The sequence below is a fragment of the Taudactylus pleione genome, unplaced genomic scaffold (genome assembly GCF_031769625.1).
Source record: "Taudactylus pleione unplaced genomic scaffold, aTauple2 ptg001166l, whole genome shotgun sequence".
Taxonomy (NCBI): Eukaryota; Metazoa; Chordata; class Amphibia; order Anura; family Myobatrachidae; genus Taudactylus; species Taudactylus pleione.
Genome location: NW_028285567.1, coordinates 366,545 through 384,723, shown reverse-complemented (window position 1 = coordinate 384,723; position 18,179 = coordinate 366,545). Strand labels below are relative to the sequence as shown.

Genomic DNA, 18,179 nt, shown 5'->3' with positions numbered 1-18,179 from the left:
CTGGCCCCTCTGGGAGAATGGAACAGGCACTATAACTCCAGCCTGGAGCATAGTGTGCAATACCTTCCGCAGCTCCGTAGCCTTGTTCCGGTCTGATGGTAGACCCGTGGTGAAGAATCGAGCCGGGGGTCTGTGCCGGAAGGAGAGGGCATACCCGTGGGAGACCACCTCCAGAACCCAAGTGTCTGTCGTAGTGAACGACCAACACCGGGAGAACTGCAGCAGGCGGCCTCCCACCCTGGGATCCCCCAAGGGGAGACCCGGACCGTCAGGCCGCAGGCTTGTCATCTGGCTTGGGGGCCGGACGTCTGGTACTCCATGCCTGTTTCCGGGGCTTGACCGATTTCTTAGGGCCAGCCTGTCGAGGAAACGACTGTGGTTTGGGCCTGCCCTGGGCCCTAGATGACCGAAAGGACGATGGTCCAGAACCAGAAGGAGCAGCGGCCGACGGGAGACAAGCAGATTTGGCTGCCGCCAGCGTGGCCACAATCTTATCCAGATCCGAACCGAAGAGAACTTCTCTGGTAAACGGCAACGCTTCCAGACCTTTCTTGGAATCTGCGTCCGCCTTCCAGGATCGCAGCCACAAGGTGTGATGAGCAGCTACCGCTGCTGAAGAAATTCTAGACACCAGAGTACTAATGTCTAGAGCCGCCTCGTTGATGTAGGTGGCCAAATCACGGAGATTGCCAATCAACTCCGCCTGTTCGGCCGGACAGTCGGATTCAAAAGAAGCCTCTAATGAATCCGCCCAGCGCTCCATCGCTCTGGCAACCCAGCAAATGGCCATAGCCGGCCGTGCTGCCCCCCCTGCAAGGGAATAAGCGGACTTCAGGCAGATTTCTACCTTGCGGTCCGTAGCATCCTTAAGGGAGGACATGGATGGCATCGGCAATGTGGCACTACGGACAAGACGGGTCACGTGAGAATCCACCTGTGGAGGGGATTCCCACTTAGCAAAATAATTATCCGCGAACGGATAAGCCACCGCCAGGCGTCTCTGCGGCTGGTATATTTAGCCGCTGGGGGAACTTCGTCCTCAATCACCAAGGCTGTGCGGACCGCCCGAATAAGTCCAGGAATATATACTTTGGACTTAGCATCAGCGTCCTTAGTATGGAGAGGTTCCTGATCGTAAGGATCCAGAATCTCCCCATCATCAGACGTCCCTTCGTCATCCTCATAAGGAGCGGACAGAGACGCCACCGGCCTTTTATGAGGCCGCATCACAGACTCCCCTTGCAACACATCCGACAAGTGCTGTACAGAACTCGTCAGGGAGTTAACCCACGCTGGCTCCTGAGAACCCGGGAGCGGGGAAATAGGGAGACTGTGGGGTACCACCAATTGTCGTGGGAACCCCTGCATGGGTGACGACACCACAGACTGCTGGGACAAACCCATCGGAGTAAACGCGGGCTGCGGAGCTAACTGGCCCACTAAAGCTGTTAACGCCTGAGCGAAACAAGCCCAGGGCGGCTCCTGTACCGGTGCTGTAACCGTAATAGGCCGCGCCATGGACAAACACTGCCGGCAAAGGCCCTCCGCGCTACCCTCCCCCTCCGCTAACGGTACTTTGCACGTGGTACACTGTAGCCGGAGGGGAAAATCACTTTCAGACATGATGGCACCACGTATGTGACCTCTCTCACCAATTAAGTATTAAATAGGCGAGAGACCACCCTGCAGCACCGCACCGCAAGGGCTTTAGCAGAAGAACAGGGACAGTAATAAAGCTGACAGTTTAGAGAAGAAAAGTTACAGGCAGCGCTAGCACAGTCACATACAATGCAGAGAAATAACAATTCCTGCACTAACAGCGCTGATCACTCAACTACACAGACACAGGGCCTGGTAGGACACAGCGCTGCATACACAGACATGAGCCACAGCGGAGGAGAGGTATGCGGGGGGACCCAGACCACGATGCTTCCTTCCAGACTACCAGCAGCGTTCACCATGCGTTGCAGAGAAGATGGCCGCCGAGGAGCAGAGAGAAGCTGGCCTGGGGGAGGAGCGCTGACACAGGACCAGTCAGCACAGTGCAGAGAGGGCTGTGTGCAGCGGGGGAGGCGCCGGCTGTGAGACAGGGAAGGCGCGCTCCCCTGGCATGCATTTAACCCCTGGGACGCCGCAGCGCTACCGCTCTGCTGCGGTCCGCTGTCCCAGGGGGTAGTGGAAGCGCAGGTTGGTCGCCTGGCTCCACGCTGCAGCCAGTCCCCAGGGAGCCCCCTGCCTGGGGACTTAGGACCATGTGATCAGCGGGGACCCACCGCGGGACCCCGCTGCTTACCTCTGTCCCCCTTGAATCCGGCCATGGTCCGGAGCATCTGGGGTCACCGCTAGCTGTGACCCCAGACGCCCACCAGCATCCCCGGATCAGTACCGGCGTTCTGGTACCGGCGGGGTGTAGGGAAGACAGCATGGACGTCAGGACTGACTGTCCATGCTGTTCATCCAGATGTGCAGCCACAGCTGCATGAAGAAAAAGCTTCAGGGGCTCTTCTAGCCCCCACTCCAACAGGTGCACCCGACTCCGGCCGGGCACCAAACTAAACTGAGGTGCCTTGGCCCGGGGGCGGGGTATAGGAGGGGGACCTAGTGCATCCTGGGAGGCTGAAAGCTTAACTCTTTGGTGCCCTGCGACTGACGTCACACCTATACCCAAGGTATCCTGTGGATACCCTATGGACTCTGAAGTAGAAATAGGTGTGTAAGGTCTTCAGGTTCAAACTTGGGACAAAAAGTAACTGGGTTTTCTAACCAAAAACATGTTTGAATAAACCCCGTCCCGCATCAGTTTGCTGGAACGGAAGTGCTTACATTTGTACGGTTTTTGCAAAGCTGAAAACTTTGCCCAGTCTCCTGAAAGAACAGTAGTGAAAAAAAAATAATCTGGAGCACTGAAGAAACTGATGATGTATCCTCGATCTACAATGGCCCTCATCCAGGATCTAGAGTTGAACTGAATCATCGATTCCAGTTGAGCGCAGACAGGAACACACCACAGCAGAGTATGCTAAATCCCCTTTATGCATAGTTGCATACATATTGTCTAAAGGCTTGGATACTATTCTTTCGTGGCCCAGGCCTGTTTTCCGTGCAGGGATACAAGCTGCATTCTCCACACCTAAACCTTTCAAGGTCACTGCGAAAGGACAAAACCGAGCACCCCACAAATTTGCCAGCAAGAAGGAACTCTTCCCACTAATGATCTTGCAAGTTCTGGCTGGAATAAGACCTCACTTGAAAGAGGAATTACTCCTAAGAGGTCCAAATGTTAATTCTTCAAAAAAGTGTGATTTAATATGTCTAACCATCTCTGTATAGCTATGTTCATCCATGATTGTATTTTGATGTTCAACGCTTCGAATGACAATAAAAAAATTTTTTTTGAAAGAGGAATTACTTAAGAGTCTGCGTAGACTCTGAATCGGCCTCCCAAGTTTTGAATATCCTTGAGCGGAGACCAACCAAGTCGAAATTGTAGCCCCAACTAGGCAAACATGTAGAACTACAGTTTAAAAAGATTTAGTCCGCTCTGGGATTCGCTCAACCACCGTTACTAATACTGACCTAGGCCTCCTCGACAGCAAAACCTCCAAGAGGTACTTTGACTGCTTTTCCAAAGCCTTACTGAACCACGCTGAAATAGAAATAGGTATCCACTTTGCGCAGGCGATAAAGGCTTTGAAAACTAAGTGTAACCCAAAACATCCGTTCAAGATCAGGGTTGGCCCTTGCCTCGCAAAGCAGATTATTCAGATTTCCCTCTTAAACACTCCGCCAACTCTTCACTGTCCCAGATGTGTAATGCCTGTAGTGTGTGTGTCAAATCACAATGAACCCCCTACATCTAATACCTCTGTTACTTCACCATCTTCTTGGGAGGAGGAATCATCTCAAAGCAGAAATGAAAACTAGCCCATGAGGAGTTAGGCAGAATCCTCTCTAACGAAGAAGAAAATTTAACGAGACTATGCAGTCACTTAGACAGAGCCTGTGCCCAGACCGGCCCCCCAGGAGCCACCTGATGCTCAGGTGCATGGATTTGTTTTCTGCAGATTCAACAAATGAGGCAGAGCGACCTACCACCTGGGGATGTGCAGCGAGCCAGACAAGTTCAGGAGTAGGCAGAGCCAGTGATCTAGGCCAGGCTGGTTCTGCCACATCAGTGGCACAAACAGCTGGCATGTGCAACAGACAACTTTTCAGGCTATACATAAGGTATCCATTGCTTGACCACCTTAGGATGACATTTTAAACAAGCACAATGAGTCATTGAGGAAGCACTTCCAGTCTTAGACCCACGGTCAAGCCTGTGTCCCCCATGGATAAGAAGAGAAAAAAAAAAAGACAGAAACAGAGTACAGAATAAAGTATCCTTGCAATGAAGGACACAGAGGCCCAGAAGTCATAGTAACAACACTAACTCAGCCAGGGGATTCTACCCCCAACTACAGATTACTTTCCTGCAGCTGGGGATCTTAAGAAAAAAGGAAGCAGGAGCTGCTGCCATCTGTCTGCTTGGGCGATCTCTAGTTGGTATTCTGAAGCCCACCACTTCTGCCCAGAATTGCATCTCATCCCAGGCCCAGCACTGACGGCTACTGTCCCGGAAGACTGGCCCATTTTCAGTTTACCTCTTTGGAAGTGTGGCCTGGCACAATGGCAGCGCAGCCTCTGCCTGAGGCGGTTGTGAAGATGTCTCCTCTATAGGCATTATATGTCTTAAGTACTCCAAATAACAGACAGCTCGATAAAGCCGTCGGTAGCAAAGTATCTACCACAGCAGCAATCAGTAAAAATAAATGTAGATAAAATAGCCATCTGCCAAGAAAGTCAACACAAAAGCATTCTTGTCCTGTGGGTAATGTAAAAAAAAAACCCCCAAAACCTGAGTTCCCTGGATGAGGAATATAGACAAGGGATGAGCTTCAGAAGTTTACATTTATTTAAAGACTTTCCATTGTCTCCAATAAAATGGAGATATTCTGGAAGAGCCGTGTGCCAAATGAATACAGAGCCAGGAGTTACAGTATAAATAATTCAGGAAGGTAAATAAATGTTTCTATTTTTAGGGTTTCTGGTTCTTTGCACGGTTTTCGTATTAAATATAAATATATATATCTATATATATTACACTGCAGCTTTGGTTTTCCATTGTTGCACTCGAGATTAAGCTGGTGTCACCAAGACTCTTTAACATACCAAATGGCAGGTGGGGGGCCGGAATCTGAATCCATATTACATTACACTTAATAACCATTGTATTTTGGATCTCTGGTAAAAGCCATAAAGCTAAATGAGTTTTGGTAAGGTATTAAGGTGGATTGCTGAAAGCAGATGTGTGTAACTGTACCTCTTGCTGACTTTCTTCCTGGCCCATTGCTATAGGCTGAGTCACCAGAACACCGAGCAGAGTAGCCCAGGTCTCCTCAAACTGGGTGCGACTTGTCCATCCTACAATTCAGATGGGATCCGTCATGAGAACAGAAGTGTGAGGAATACATATAAATACAACGGCAGAATAAGGTCATCTCATTAAAGTTACCGCAAAGTTGAAGACTGAGGTGTTGCCGGAAATGCTAAGCATGGACACAAGGGATGTTTAAGAGAGGAGGGGGTCGGTGTGCAGCCTCCGTGTGGGCAGTGGCGTCACAAAGGGGGTGCAGTCTGCACCCGGGTGTCACTCGCCGAGGGTGCAGACTCCCCCTCACTGACAGGAACCGGGTGCTGCACTGTAGCATTAAGCACTCCACACAGGGACCTCCTGCACCTCTCCCCCCCCCCCCCCCCCCCAAGTAATAGGAACAGGGGTTCGGGTAGCGTGACCACTGCCCGTTCTCGGCGGCTCATATCGTCCCTCCCCACATCAGGTGACACTGCGGGGAGGGACGCCACTGCGTGTGGGCCCCCTATTCTATCGTTGGCACCATTTCCTGAAGATATAATTGGTGGTGGCAGCACCAGTGGAGGGGTAGTGTATGGGTGCAGGGTGAGTGGTGGACCTATACCCATTATAGATAGGCCCATGCATGGCCAATATGTATTTCCCTCACATCGCTGGGGTCACGGGGCCACTGATTTTAATTCTCACAAGACGGATCTTTTACACACCATGTTATATATGTTCTATAAGGTAAAAGGGACTGCCACCCTGGCACCTCACCTAAAGTGTTGATGCGGTAAATAAATTCTTTAAATACTTCTTTTTCTTGCAAGAACTCGACAGGGATCTCAGGAAGCGATGTTCCAAATTCTCCCCCTGTCTTAGGGGACCAGCCAAGTTTCCACACCTGAGAAAAGTAAGCAATGATAAACGTCTTATATGCGGGCTCACGTGGCCCCAGCAATGTCATCAATACTGGAACTTACATTTAAGAAATAAATAAATGCTTTTTTTTTTTTTTTTCAAATCTTCCACTTGGAGGGTCACATATATTTTAGCAAGTCAAAAATGCAAAGAGGTTTCGTGGAACACCTGAGTTAAGTCTGCTCTACAAATCCCAGCATACATTACCAGCTGATCGGTGAGAGGGTATGCTGGGACTTGTAGTTTCACAACAGGTCTGGATTAGAGCATTGCATCCTCTCTCCTCAGAAGTGTCATTTTGTATGGCATTAATGTTGGAAATAATATCATCTAATTAGTGCTCCCTTGTAAATTTATGCACAAGTTGGTGCTATAGCAATACAGGGAACAGACAGTAAGCCCAGTCCGTTCTCATCTGAGAATACATGTCCTGTCTAATGTACATTAATATGATTTTGTATTAACCGACCTTAAAACCACACATAGAAATAAGAAAGCTAATTGCAGATAAACTAATGATCCAACAGGTAATCTCTTGAGCTAGTTTTTCCATTATGCAGACTTCCTCGGGTATAATAGTCTGAAGGCGGGTGAAAATTCAAGACATTCACCCTTGAGGTGATTGCCACATCTACCATTGGCCAGTAAACTTCTGTTAAGCCAGGTAATGGGCCATTCCATGTCACATATGGAACATAAAGGAAACCTCTACTTGATAATTGAGCTCAACTCTTTGTATTAAGGGCCTGATTCAGAGCCGGACGCTATTTGCGGACGGTCGTACTGAAAAAGGGGCCGGCCATTTAAATTGAGCGCTCGCTCTTTGCGGTCTGTGGACGCCTCTATGTCTGAGCGAGCGTCCGAAAAATGCGCTCGCTATTTTGTAAAGACGCCCCTTTGCCGTTCGCATCATACGTCATCTCCGCTATTTATTAGATTAATCAGGAAAATCTAAAGGCATCTGAACTGCTCGCAGTGCTTGTGGTAGGATTTACTTCCCGCTATCACTGCGAGCAGTTCAGGCTAAAAGACAACCAAGTGACGTGGTCGATGACGCTCCTTTACTAATTATGCACTCCCATAAAACGCCGTTTTGACCGTTTGGCACGCCTGCGTTCGGATCTCCACTCCCCCGTCTTCAAGCAACTTCCCCAGTAACCACCCACAAACGCCTCATTCTGTCACTCAAATTAGCAGCGCCTCGCTGTTTTACGAGCGCACGATTTCCGACCGCAATGACTGGTTGGCACATGCGCACTATGACCTATACGCATGCACAGTTGTGCGAACATCGCTCGGAGCGAACAAGCGGCCGCTTACGAGCGGCTCTGAATCAGGCCCTTAGAGTCTGTGTCATTTTTTTTTAAAGAAAACCAATGAGAAAGAAATGTAACTTAATTTGTCAACGTATGTTGAAAACTCATAGGATACACAACTACAGATTTTGTTTACAGTGGGCAGCACAGATGGTGTAATGGTTAGCATTACTGCCTCCCAACACTGAGGTCGTTGGTTCGATACCCACTACGGCCCTAACTGTGTGGAGTTTGTATATTCTCCCTGTGCTTGCGTGGGTTTCCTCTGGGTGCTCCGGCTTCCTCCCACACTCCAAAAATATACTGGTAGGTTAATTGGCTCCTAACAAAATTCCCCCTAGTGTGTATGTGTGTGTGAGCATGTGATAGGGAATATAGATTGTAAGCTCCACTGGGGCAGGGACTGATGTGAATGGATGAATATTCACTGTATAGCGCTGCGGAATATGTGTGCGCTATATAAATAACTGGTAATAACTGGTAATAATATGGGATATTTAATGGAATGGCTCTAATTCCAGGGATTTTATTATTACAATTATACAAGCGTCAAATAAAGCGTTTTTTTCATTTACCCAAAGCAGGGCCCCTCCTGACAGCCGTCACCCACAGCAGGTCCCCTCCTGACAGCCCACCCACAGCAGGGCCCCTCCTGACAGCCTTCACCCACAGCAGGGCCCCTCCTGACAGCCTTCACCCACAGCAGGGCCCCTCCTGACAGCCGTCACCCACAGCAGGGCTCCTCCTGACAGCCGTCACCCACAGCAGGGCCCCTCCTGACAGCCGTCACCAAAAGCAGGGCCCCTCCTGACAGCCGTCACCAAAAGCAGGGCCCCTCCTGACAGCCGTCACCAAAAGCAGGGCCCCTCCTGACAGCCGTCACCAAAAGCAGGGCCCCTCCTGACAGCAGTCACCCACAGCAGGGCCCCTCCTGACAGCAGTCACCCAAAGCAGGGCCCCTCCTGACAGCAGTCACCCAAAGCAGGGCCCCTCCTGACAGCAGTCACCCAAAGCAGGGCCCCTCCTGACAGCAGTCACCCAAAGCAGGGCCCCTCCTGACAGCCGTCACCCAAAGCAGGGCCCCTTCTGACAGCCGTCACCCAAAGCAGGGCCCCATTTGCCAACCATTACACAAAGCAGGGCCCCGCCTAACAGCCAGTAAATTTATGGATGATAAGATCAGCAGGATATACTCACCAGTGGGGGTACTCTGGTGTAGCTGTTGACTATAGGTAATCTAGCTAAACTTATGATTATGTTTCTGAAAACTGGAGTGAGAAATGCTGCTATATTGCTATTCTTCTTGTGCCCATAAGACAAAACGGTCTGCAGAGAATCCACCATCTCAGACATCATTACACAGGCAGCCTTGATAACTGCTGCACCTAGGTGAAAACAAATGCATATATATCATTCAAGGTTACAATGACTGCTCACCTACAAACAGTGGAGGCTTAAGACTAGAGCCCCTCACATGGCACAAAGTGCCACAATGATGTCACTGACACCTAGTGGGATGGCTACCCCAACCACGTGTAGACAACTTCCTGCAGGGCCACAAGTTACTGTACCTAGGACTCCAGGATCCACCTCATCCCCAGCCGAGTCGTCTGATAAGCAATTCTTTTTTCTCTCTGGGCTCAGAAGTTGTTCCCCAGGTTCCACAGCGACTAAAACACACACAGTTACCAAGTCAAGACACACAAAGCATCACAACCCCCTGCATTAACATCAGAATCAGCAGCTGACTGTATCTATCGGTTATTCTATAATGTAAATTAACAGAATCAAAGCACCTTGTGTCTCCCCCGGGAATGTCACTACTTTCTTCCCAACAAATGGCCACCTCAGCAATTCAAAAAAAGCTGTACTATAATTTATGGGGAGATTTATCATACCTTCTACAGAGGACAAGTGGAAATGTTGCCCATAGCAACCAATCAGATCGTAGCTATTTTATAGAGTGCACTAGATAAAAGGATAGCTACAATCTGATTAGTTGCTATGGGCAACACCCCACCACTTGTCTTCTTTAGGTTTCAAAAATCTCCCCTTATAGGTTTCCAAACTCTCTGCTGAGCCATGGAGTACAGAAATGGTTACCAGTAGCATAGCTACTCCACATAACCGTGTATAGGTGATGTGTAGATCTTATTGTATATTATTGATTTGTGTGGTATTAAAGACTATACATACAGACAGGTGCATAAATATTGGGACATTGACAGAATTTTCCTATTTTGGCCTGCCTACAAGGTCCCCATTAGCTTAGAGGAAGGAAGCTTCTTGCACATCAGTCTGACAACTATATACTGAATCCCGATTGGAGATGTGGGGAAGTATTGTTGTATTCACTTATTCATATTGTGGTCTGGGAGCACTGTGCGCACTTAACTAGACGTAATCCCATTATGCCCAAATTCCAACACGTTTTACATTTGCATTGCGCAAATATTTTTGCCTAATTAGTCATTAAGGGGGGTGTCTCAGTGGTTCTGAACCAAGGGGGTCATTCAGACCCGGTCGTTAGCGCCGATGCACTCGGACCGGGTCGATGGCCCCCACAGAGCATGCGCACGACGGAGCCGGCGCCGTCATGCGCATGCGTGAGACACGCTACGACCGACACCGCCGGTCGTAGCGGTCTCGATCCAAAGGGGGCGAGCTGTCGATGTTGATTGACAGCTCGCCCCGTTTGGAAGGCGGGCTGGGGGGTGGCAGCCCAAATGGAGGCGTTCCCATGGGAACGCCTACCGTTTGGGGGCGGCCCCACTGACATCACTAGTGATGTCAGTGGAGAGCTTCCGGCTCAGACAGAGCCAGAAGCTCTCCGGGGCTAACGACAAGTGAGACCCTACCCTAGGGTCTCGTCGTAAGCCCCGATGGTCGCGATGGTCTTGACCATCGCGACCATCACCTTAGGCGGTCATAAGGCTGTGGGTGTTAACCCACAGCCTTACAACCGCAAAGGAGGACTTGAAAATTCAAGAGGTCCTCCCCTCATTCAGACCGACCGCACGCTCTGTGCGACCAGCTCTGAATGAGGTCCCAAGTCTCAACATTTTCTGCCAAAAATAGGGAGTTTGCCCTACTTTTCAACTGCTCTCAGATGGTGAAAACCTTTTGCGACTGTTACCTATGGAAATTTCGCACCTCCGAAAAGCTGCGGCTAAAAGGGCTGCACGATAACCCGCATTTGTGCAAAAAAGTTTTCCCTCGTGCAAACTTTTTGCACAAATGCGGCTTATAGAGTCTAATTTAATTCGACCCTAAGAGCCTCTAGCGAGAATGAAGGAGTGTGTACGGAAATAAATTACTTATTTACTGAGAGATAAAGAATAGCTGTGACCTACTGGACTTCTGTCTCCGTTATTGATTACGACCTAGGAACAACCATGAAGCTCTACAGCACTGATACATACATTATGATGGTTCACAGGGGTGGGTTGAGGATACAAATTAACCCCACCACACAGGTAGGAATTGATTGTGGTCAAGAATGGCCTCTTTGCACCAATGCAGGTAAAGCTATGGCCCGGACAGAAAGAGGACACATGAGGAGAGTGCCTTCTCCTGGGAAAGTAACACCTCTACGCTGAAGTGGAACCACCATTGAGGTCATTGGGACAAGGGAAGACTTGGACCTGTTTATACTCCAGCTGTGGCTCTCTCAGGTCTAAATAACCAGTTTACCATAATGGGACCAGCAGATTCTTGAATCAAACCTTTACCTTTGTCCAGGTATAGTATGATCATAAGCCCATTGCAAAATAAAAAGGCAATGAATTCCATTGTGGTCTTAGACTCTACTGTAGCTCAAGGCTTGAGATATGAATTCAAAGTGATCAGCCAGCAGAGACCACTGAAGTTGAGGAGACCACCAGGGAGGCTGTCTGCAGTCAAGTAACCTCTGCAGCAGTAACCAATAAGAATATATACATAATCTGAAATCATGCTGATCAAGGAAGCCAACACCAGTGCCCATGTGCTGCGGGTACACACAATAATGACTGTCCTCCAGGATGAGATATAGAGTAGATACGTGTTTAGATGTTATAATTTATTTAAAATGCCAAAATCCTTATGAAACCCCTGGTCCAGAGCCACCACAGAGGTTGATGGAGAAAAATAAAATCACCACTACGATTCATGACCATTTAAATAATTTCCTCCATGATTACAATTCATTGGGTTGGTAATAGTACATAATGTAACAGCCCCTCCATTGCTACCACTGACTCTACTCGTATAAAGTGTCTCTATACACAGACTCTATACACAGACCTCCTGATCCTGTAACACAACTACAATAAGCAAGCTATGACAACTCAGCTCTTAGCTTCAGACTCTACATACAACAGCTACAGATACTAGCCCCATTACCCTAAGTATACCCGCAGTGCTAACCACTGTGTATTATTCTCTTTTATTAACATCTAATAGCAGGGATTAAAGGATGAAGGCTGTTCATGCTGTTATTAAGAAACAGACTCAGTGTATGGTCAGATACTGGGCGAAAAGAAGTTGGATATATAAACATCACTACATGTAGGGATGTGTTTAGCTCTTGGCTACATACAGTGCTAACTCTTCGCCCTTCATTTGTACACACAGCAGTGGACTAAGAGAAATACTCTGTGCGGCTGTGAACATTCTAAAGCCAGTTTCAACCCTGCCCACTCTGAGAACTGGGACGCCTCTATTCGGACGTTGGTTAGGAAGAAGGAGGATGATCCTTAACTTTTTTCCCCTCTCTCTAAAAATACTCTGCCTCATAATGGCGACACAGCCTCAATCAGCAAGTCTGTGTCCCCCAGATGGCTGGCAGAGAAATGGGGTCTCTAGGATTCTACAACAGATTACAGCGGCCACTTACCTGCTTCTATAATGAAGCGTATGCAGGTGATGAGGGAGCAGGCCTGTGTCTTATACTCTGCAGAAGCCAACAGATTCCACAGGCCAGGCTGCTGGAGAGCCAGGCAGCAGCAATCCAGCACCGCCTGGAGGTCCACACTCAGCGGGACCTGCTCATGTACAAAGTGCCAGGACACAGCCTGCAGACAGAGATTCCATCATTAGTGCCATTACTGCGTATTCATACAAATGTACAGATCTTATTCTGGTTGATGATCTAGTTACAAGTCACTTACCTCCACCGACATGACCACAAACTTAACAATGTCTATCTGCTTCTCCTGAGTGATGTGAAAAGCTGGAGGTAGCTTTGGTAGAGACAGCATATACTGCGCCATGGCTCGGCAGAGGGTGACGATAGAGTAGTATACCTCGGCGTCACCTAAACCAAACATCATAATGTCACTAAAGATGTAGCGCTTCAGCTTGGCGTACCATTTACACATGACTGATGATATCATACACTTAAATGGACATTGATTTAGACGTCTAACCTACGGACAAAGGTGATTGGTAAACAGGAAAAGCAAAAATTTTCTTCACTTTCAAAGAAACCGCTTTCTACCATACATTTGAGTGTCTCAGTCCCCTAGCACCGTGGTGTGGTTTAATGCTCCTAGGTTCTGACTTTAGCTGAAATGTTCTCAACAGCATTATATCATTGCAAGACTAATGTTCTATCACATGCATGCATCGGATGTGGTACATTTGGACGACTTGAGAATGTCGACATGCATGCAATGTCTACATTGATAAGATCGACTTACATCATGTCGAGACTGATGAAATGTGTACATGATTAGAATGTCAACAAAACATCCCTGGTGGTCTAGTGGTGACTTATCTGGTCCGGCAATGTCTTCCAGGTCTGGCAGTCAGCTGATGATGACTTCCGTCGGATCCAGCAGCCATCTGGCAGATAGTATACCTAAACCATAACCCTCCCCCTAGTGCCTAACCCTAACCTCACTTCCTTCTAGCCTAACTATAAACCTCCGTGTAGAATGTCGGCGATTTACATGTTGACATTCTGCACATACAGCCATGTTCAATGTCGAAATTGTGACTGTCAACATTTTGACTACGTAACCCCTGTTTTTATTGCTAACAGTGTGGCTGAATTTAAATTCAACTGCTACTCCCTCAACTTGTGTCTAATGGCTATGGACTTTAGAACACAGAGGAGCTCATTCAGACCCGCTCACTAGATGCGTTTGCTTGCACCCAGCGTATGCAAATCCTGCGCACGCCCAGCAAGGCAGGCGATCGCACGGCAAGGCATTAGCACACCCACTATGTCTTGGCGTACGATCACTTTGTGTATGCAGAAGCCCACCGGCCATTCATAAGACGCCCACTTGCGCACATCATCTTCTGGAAGTGCATGAAACCATTGTTACATCGAGCACCATCGGATGCGATCGCAGAGCTTGAGGTTGACTATACACTGCCGCAAGCACTGCGATCACTTCAGTGTGTATTTCAACCAGGTGACGTGTACAGTGACACTGCCTGTTAATTATGCACGCCTCTGAAACAGCGATGAGACGCTCAGGCACGCTTGCGTTCGCACCTCCACTCCCCCGTTTCTAGTGGCCTGCCCGTCACCACCCACAAACGGCTTCTCCTGTCACTCATTCAGCTGGGCTGTCTATGCTGGGCGAGTGATTGCTTCCCGATCTCTCTAGTAGTGGTTCGCGCACGCACATTGCAATGCGTACGCATGCGCAGAAAGCAACAATCGGCCAGCTACGAGCGTACGCAATCTAGCGAGCGGGTCTGAATCCGCTCCAGAGTTCTGTGTGATATTTTTGTGACTTCAGTAATAATTACCCATAGAAGCTGTGAAAAAAGGTCTACTCCCTGCCCATCGCAGGCAACATGAATGTATTACACTACTACAGTATGCTGTACCAAGGTCACTGTGTGAGATTTGCAGGTCTCACATTTGAATGCACTAGAATCAAGTGTGACAGATCAGTTACCTAACACTATGCTCAGCTTGTCCCAGTAGGAGTTCTTTTCCAGGGGTTGCAGAAGCTGGAGGAGCTGATGATTGGCTGGCAGCTGCTGTACTGTCTGCGACATGAGATCCAGAACCACGGACCTCGTTGTCTCAAAGAATGTGCTGTTCTGATCTCCCAACATCTGGTTCACCCCCAGGGCTAAGCATGGACCTAGCAAGCTCAGGTTAAACTCCTAGAATTGTAGGAAAATGCCATATTAGTTTAACTATTACCGACCTAAATCTGAAGAGCATGTGCTTCAAGACAAGTCGTTATGGCGAGACATGAGCCACCGTCTGTGAACCTATGTTCCTCATACCTTGCTGGCCATGAAGGGGAGGCGCTCAGATGCGGGGATTCTATTCACCAATTCCGCGCCTTCCAGCAGTGCAGAATCAGAGTGTGCATAACACTGAGAGCGTACCAGTGACACATACCAGTCCTAGAATACAAAACACAGTTGTTAGGCTCAATCTACTGTATGATCACAATTATATATATATATATATATATATATATATATATATATATATATATATAAAATATATTTTGTTTTTAAGGTCTTCTAGACCAAATGTGATTTACACATCTATGATCAGAATCAGGTTGTGGACATAATGCAGTACAATAGCTATTTTTGTTTAATGAGAACACTGGGAATTACTCTGATGTGTATCAGTAGAGGGATTCAAATACGTCCAGCTATATATGCGTCTTCATACATTATTGTTGCAGTCGCAACAAACAGCCTTCCTTGGCACGCCAGGTCCCATGCGTCTCAGCTTGCGCTGAGGGGCATTCGGGTACCCGGTAGTGACGGGGGGAGAACATAAGTTTACAAGTAAACATATCCTAGGTCCATCGTAAGTAAAAGCAACCACACAAATTTACTTGTTCCTTCTTTGAAGTATTGAAGAGCCTCCCTCACCCACTACATAGCAGAGGTTTACCCACCTCATCAGGGTCCAACGTCTCCAGCCGTGGCTGATTTTCCCCGTCCAGCGGGTGAGAGGTTACTAAAGGTGATGGGCTGACTGTATCCAGTGCCACAGTTGCCCGGAATCTGTCCAGCAGAGAATAAAGTCTTTGGTGCCTTCAAGAGCAGATGAGTCAATTAGTCAATGAAAATGCAAATTAAATGCCCATAAACTGCTTACTAGAGATCTTTATAACGCATCATACTCAGGAGTTATATGAATGTAAAAATTAGAATTTCCCTTATTAAGTCAGCTGGTTGGACGGGGGATGCTTGGAAGATGTCAATAACTCACACACCTCATCTTGAGCATTAGATGAAGCCTTCCCATCACTAACCGCCACTGTGCGGCAGGGAGTGGCTGAAACATAACACAGGGCTGGGAACTATCGGCAGCATCAAACTACTCAGGTGCGGTGACAACCAATCAGGGCTGAAGTCAGATTTCCATCCTTGTCACACATTTGATTTCTAGAAGGTCTGCAGTGTACCGTTGGGAAAACAGGACTTCTGGTCTTACCTTGTTAAAGCCTTTTCTTCGACTCCATAGGGGGCACAGGGATCACTCTGGGTATAGCCGGGAGAGGGAGAATCTGGGCACCAAATAGTTATTTATTTATTTCCAGCAGCCACCTGGCTCCCTCTCCACTATACCTCGCCCTAAGCCACCGGCCAGCAGTTTAAGTGAGCAAGCCAAGGTCAGGAGCGAGGTAAAGAATAGAGAGAAGGAAGACCGGCACACACTCAAACACAAGAGAGAAAAAGATGTGCCAAGAACCGGCATCAGAGGAAATAAACCCTGTAAGCCAGGAGCGTCAGAGTGGGCGTTCTGTTCCCCCTATGGAGTCGAAGAAAAGGATTTAACAAGGCAAGACCATAAATCATCTTTTCTTCTTCCTGCACTAGGGGGCACAGGGATCAATCTGGTCCTAAAATGGGAGGGGACACTCCTGGGCTGCACTGGGAACCCCATTCGAACCCGAAGGCAGCGTCCGAAGAAGCGAAGTTGACCATTACATAGAAACAAATACAAAGAGTGTGGGCAGATAACCATGTGGCAGCTGGACAAATTGTACCGCAAAAAACGCCACGGTGAGTTCACCACGAAGGTCCGCTGACCTAGTTTAATAAGCAGTCACCAGGACAGGAGCAGGAGTTCCGCCACAGAATGTGGTGAAAAGCAAGCAGGGCCACCAGTATAATCTGTTCAGAAACGGCCAGCCACGATTGTGAAAATCATACAGGACCACAGAGAATTAACGTCGGGTCTGTCCAAGGAAAAATCACCGGAGAGCCTACATCCGTAGATGCGTCCACTGGATCAACACAACTGCAGTAGGAACGGAACCGAAACAACTGGGTAGGCACCAAATCGAGACCGCAAAACAGTCCCGATCAAAGGAAAAGATCAGAAAAGGGGAGCGACAAACAAGGCGCTCAGCCAGGCAACCCCCCGTGCCAAGCAAAGGGCGGGAATATTACAGCTGTCTCAGGAAACCAATGAATGAGCCGATCGCACCGCAACTAGGAATCAAGGACTCTTAAGCGAGCCTACCGAAGAGTCCCAAGAACCTCGGAAGGGTCAAAGGAGCCATGGTAAAAATTAAATGGTGATAGCACAGAGGACACCCTGAAAAAAAGCGTCCGAACTTCAGGTATGCGCGGAGCAGATGTTGAAGCAAAACAACAGGTCGTAGACCTTTAACCCTTGGAAGAGGGCCAAAGGCCCTAATGCGCAAAGAGAAGATTCAACATAGCTGGTATGAACTGGGGAAGAAGCCCCCAGCTAAACTACTAAAGAAATCTTCTAATTCTCTAAGAACTCCGGATGGAATTGGTATGTAGCAGGGTACAAAAAAGCCACCCCCCTATGTTGTAGGACGGGTGACAAGAGCCACTCTGGTAAGTGAGGTGAGCCAGAATCTGATAGAAGTACAGGCTCGTAGTCCAAGGGCCGACCATAGAGGAAGACGAATTGAAGCGCCGTCTGAAAGGTTGCGTCCAACGGTTGCCTTGTGGAGAATGCCACTGTACCTCCCGGAGCAACCAATCAGTACAGTAGTAACAGGTTTGCCTAAGCCACCCACTGATCCCGAAGACCTAATAACAGGTTACTGCCCTCCACCCATGGAGATGCGCATTGGTGGTGAGAAGGACCTCTGTCCTGGATCCCAAAGGGAATGGAGCATGGGGATAGAACCTGTGTCTCATGCTGATGTTGTGAAAATCTGTGCACTTGGACTTTGAGCCACCACAAAAAAGGGGGCGACAGCGTGTACCCTAAAAAGCAGACTGGACATATGGCATAGGGCCCAAAATTTCCCTGTGAAGAGGCCAGGGAATGAAACAGTGTAGTAACTGTACCCTGACAAAGGGTACGAGCAGAGAGCCTAAGATCTGCCTGCGAGAGTGTAAGAACACTTCAAGCACCTGGAGAATTGCTGTGGGGCAGCAATGCTAACCATTACATCGTCTGTGCTGCACTGGTAGGGGGATGTCAGAATAGAGAGGACGGTAACCAGAAGACCCTTAGTCTGATGGCAGGGCGGAATACTAACCGAGACTTGGAATGCAGCAAAGTTCTCCCCCAAAAGGAAAAGCTTCCAAGTAATTATCCATCCAATCTCAAAGATCGCCTTGAGATAGATGGA

At 48.4% G+C, this 18,179-nt stretch overlaps 1 protein-coding gene across 5 annotated transcripts in view; it reads right to left on the bottom strand.

Moving 5' to 3' along the window:
* The window catches only part of HTT (huntingtin), a 193,421-nt gene that overhangs the window by 31,738 nt on the left and 143,504 nt on the right, over positions 1-18,179 (bottom strand). For 4 of the 5 annotated variants that reach the window (XM_088462236.1, XM_088462240.1, XM_088462239.1 and 1 more), the window contains 9 exons: positions 15,507-15,645; positions 14,872-14,994; positions 14,532-14,745; positions 12,783-12,928; positions 12,509-12,686; positions 9,208-9,302; positions 8,830-9,021; positions 6,173-6,299; positions 5,363-5,463 (listed from right to left, as the gene is read on the bottom strand). In XM_088462236.1, the coding sequence (XP_088318362.1) occupies positions 5,363-5,463; positions 6,173-6,299; positions 8,830-9,021; positions 9,208-9,302; positions 12,509-12,686; positions 12,783-12,928; positions 14,532-14,745; positions 14,872-14,994; positions 15,507-15,645 (1,315 nt within the window). Of the gene's footprint in view, positions 1-5,362; positions 5,464-6,172; positions 6,300-8,829; positions 9,022-9,203; positions 9,303-12,508; positions 12,687-12,782; positions 12,929-14,531; positions 14,746-14,871; positions 14,995-15,506; positions 15,646-18,179 lie in introns of all 5 variants that reach the window. The other variant, XM_088462238.1, reaches the window with a different exon arrangement.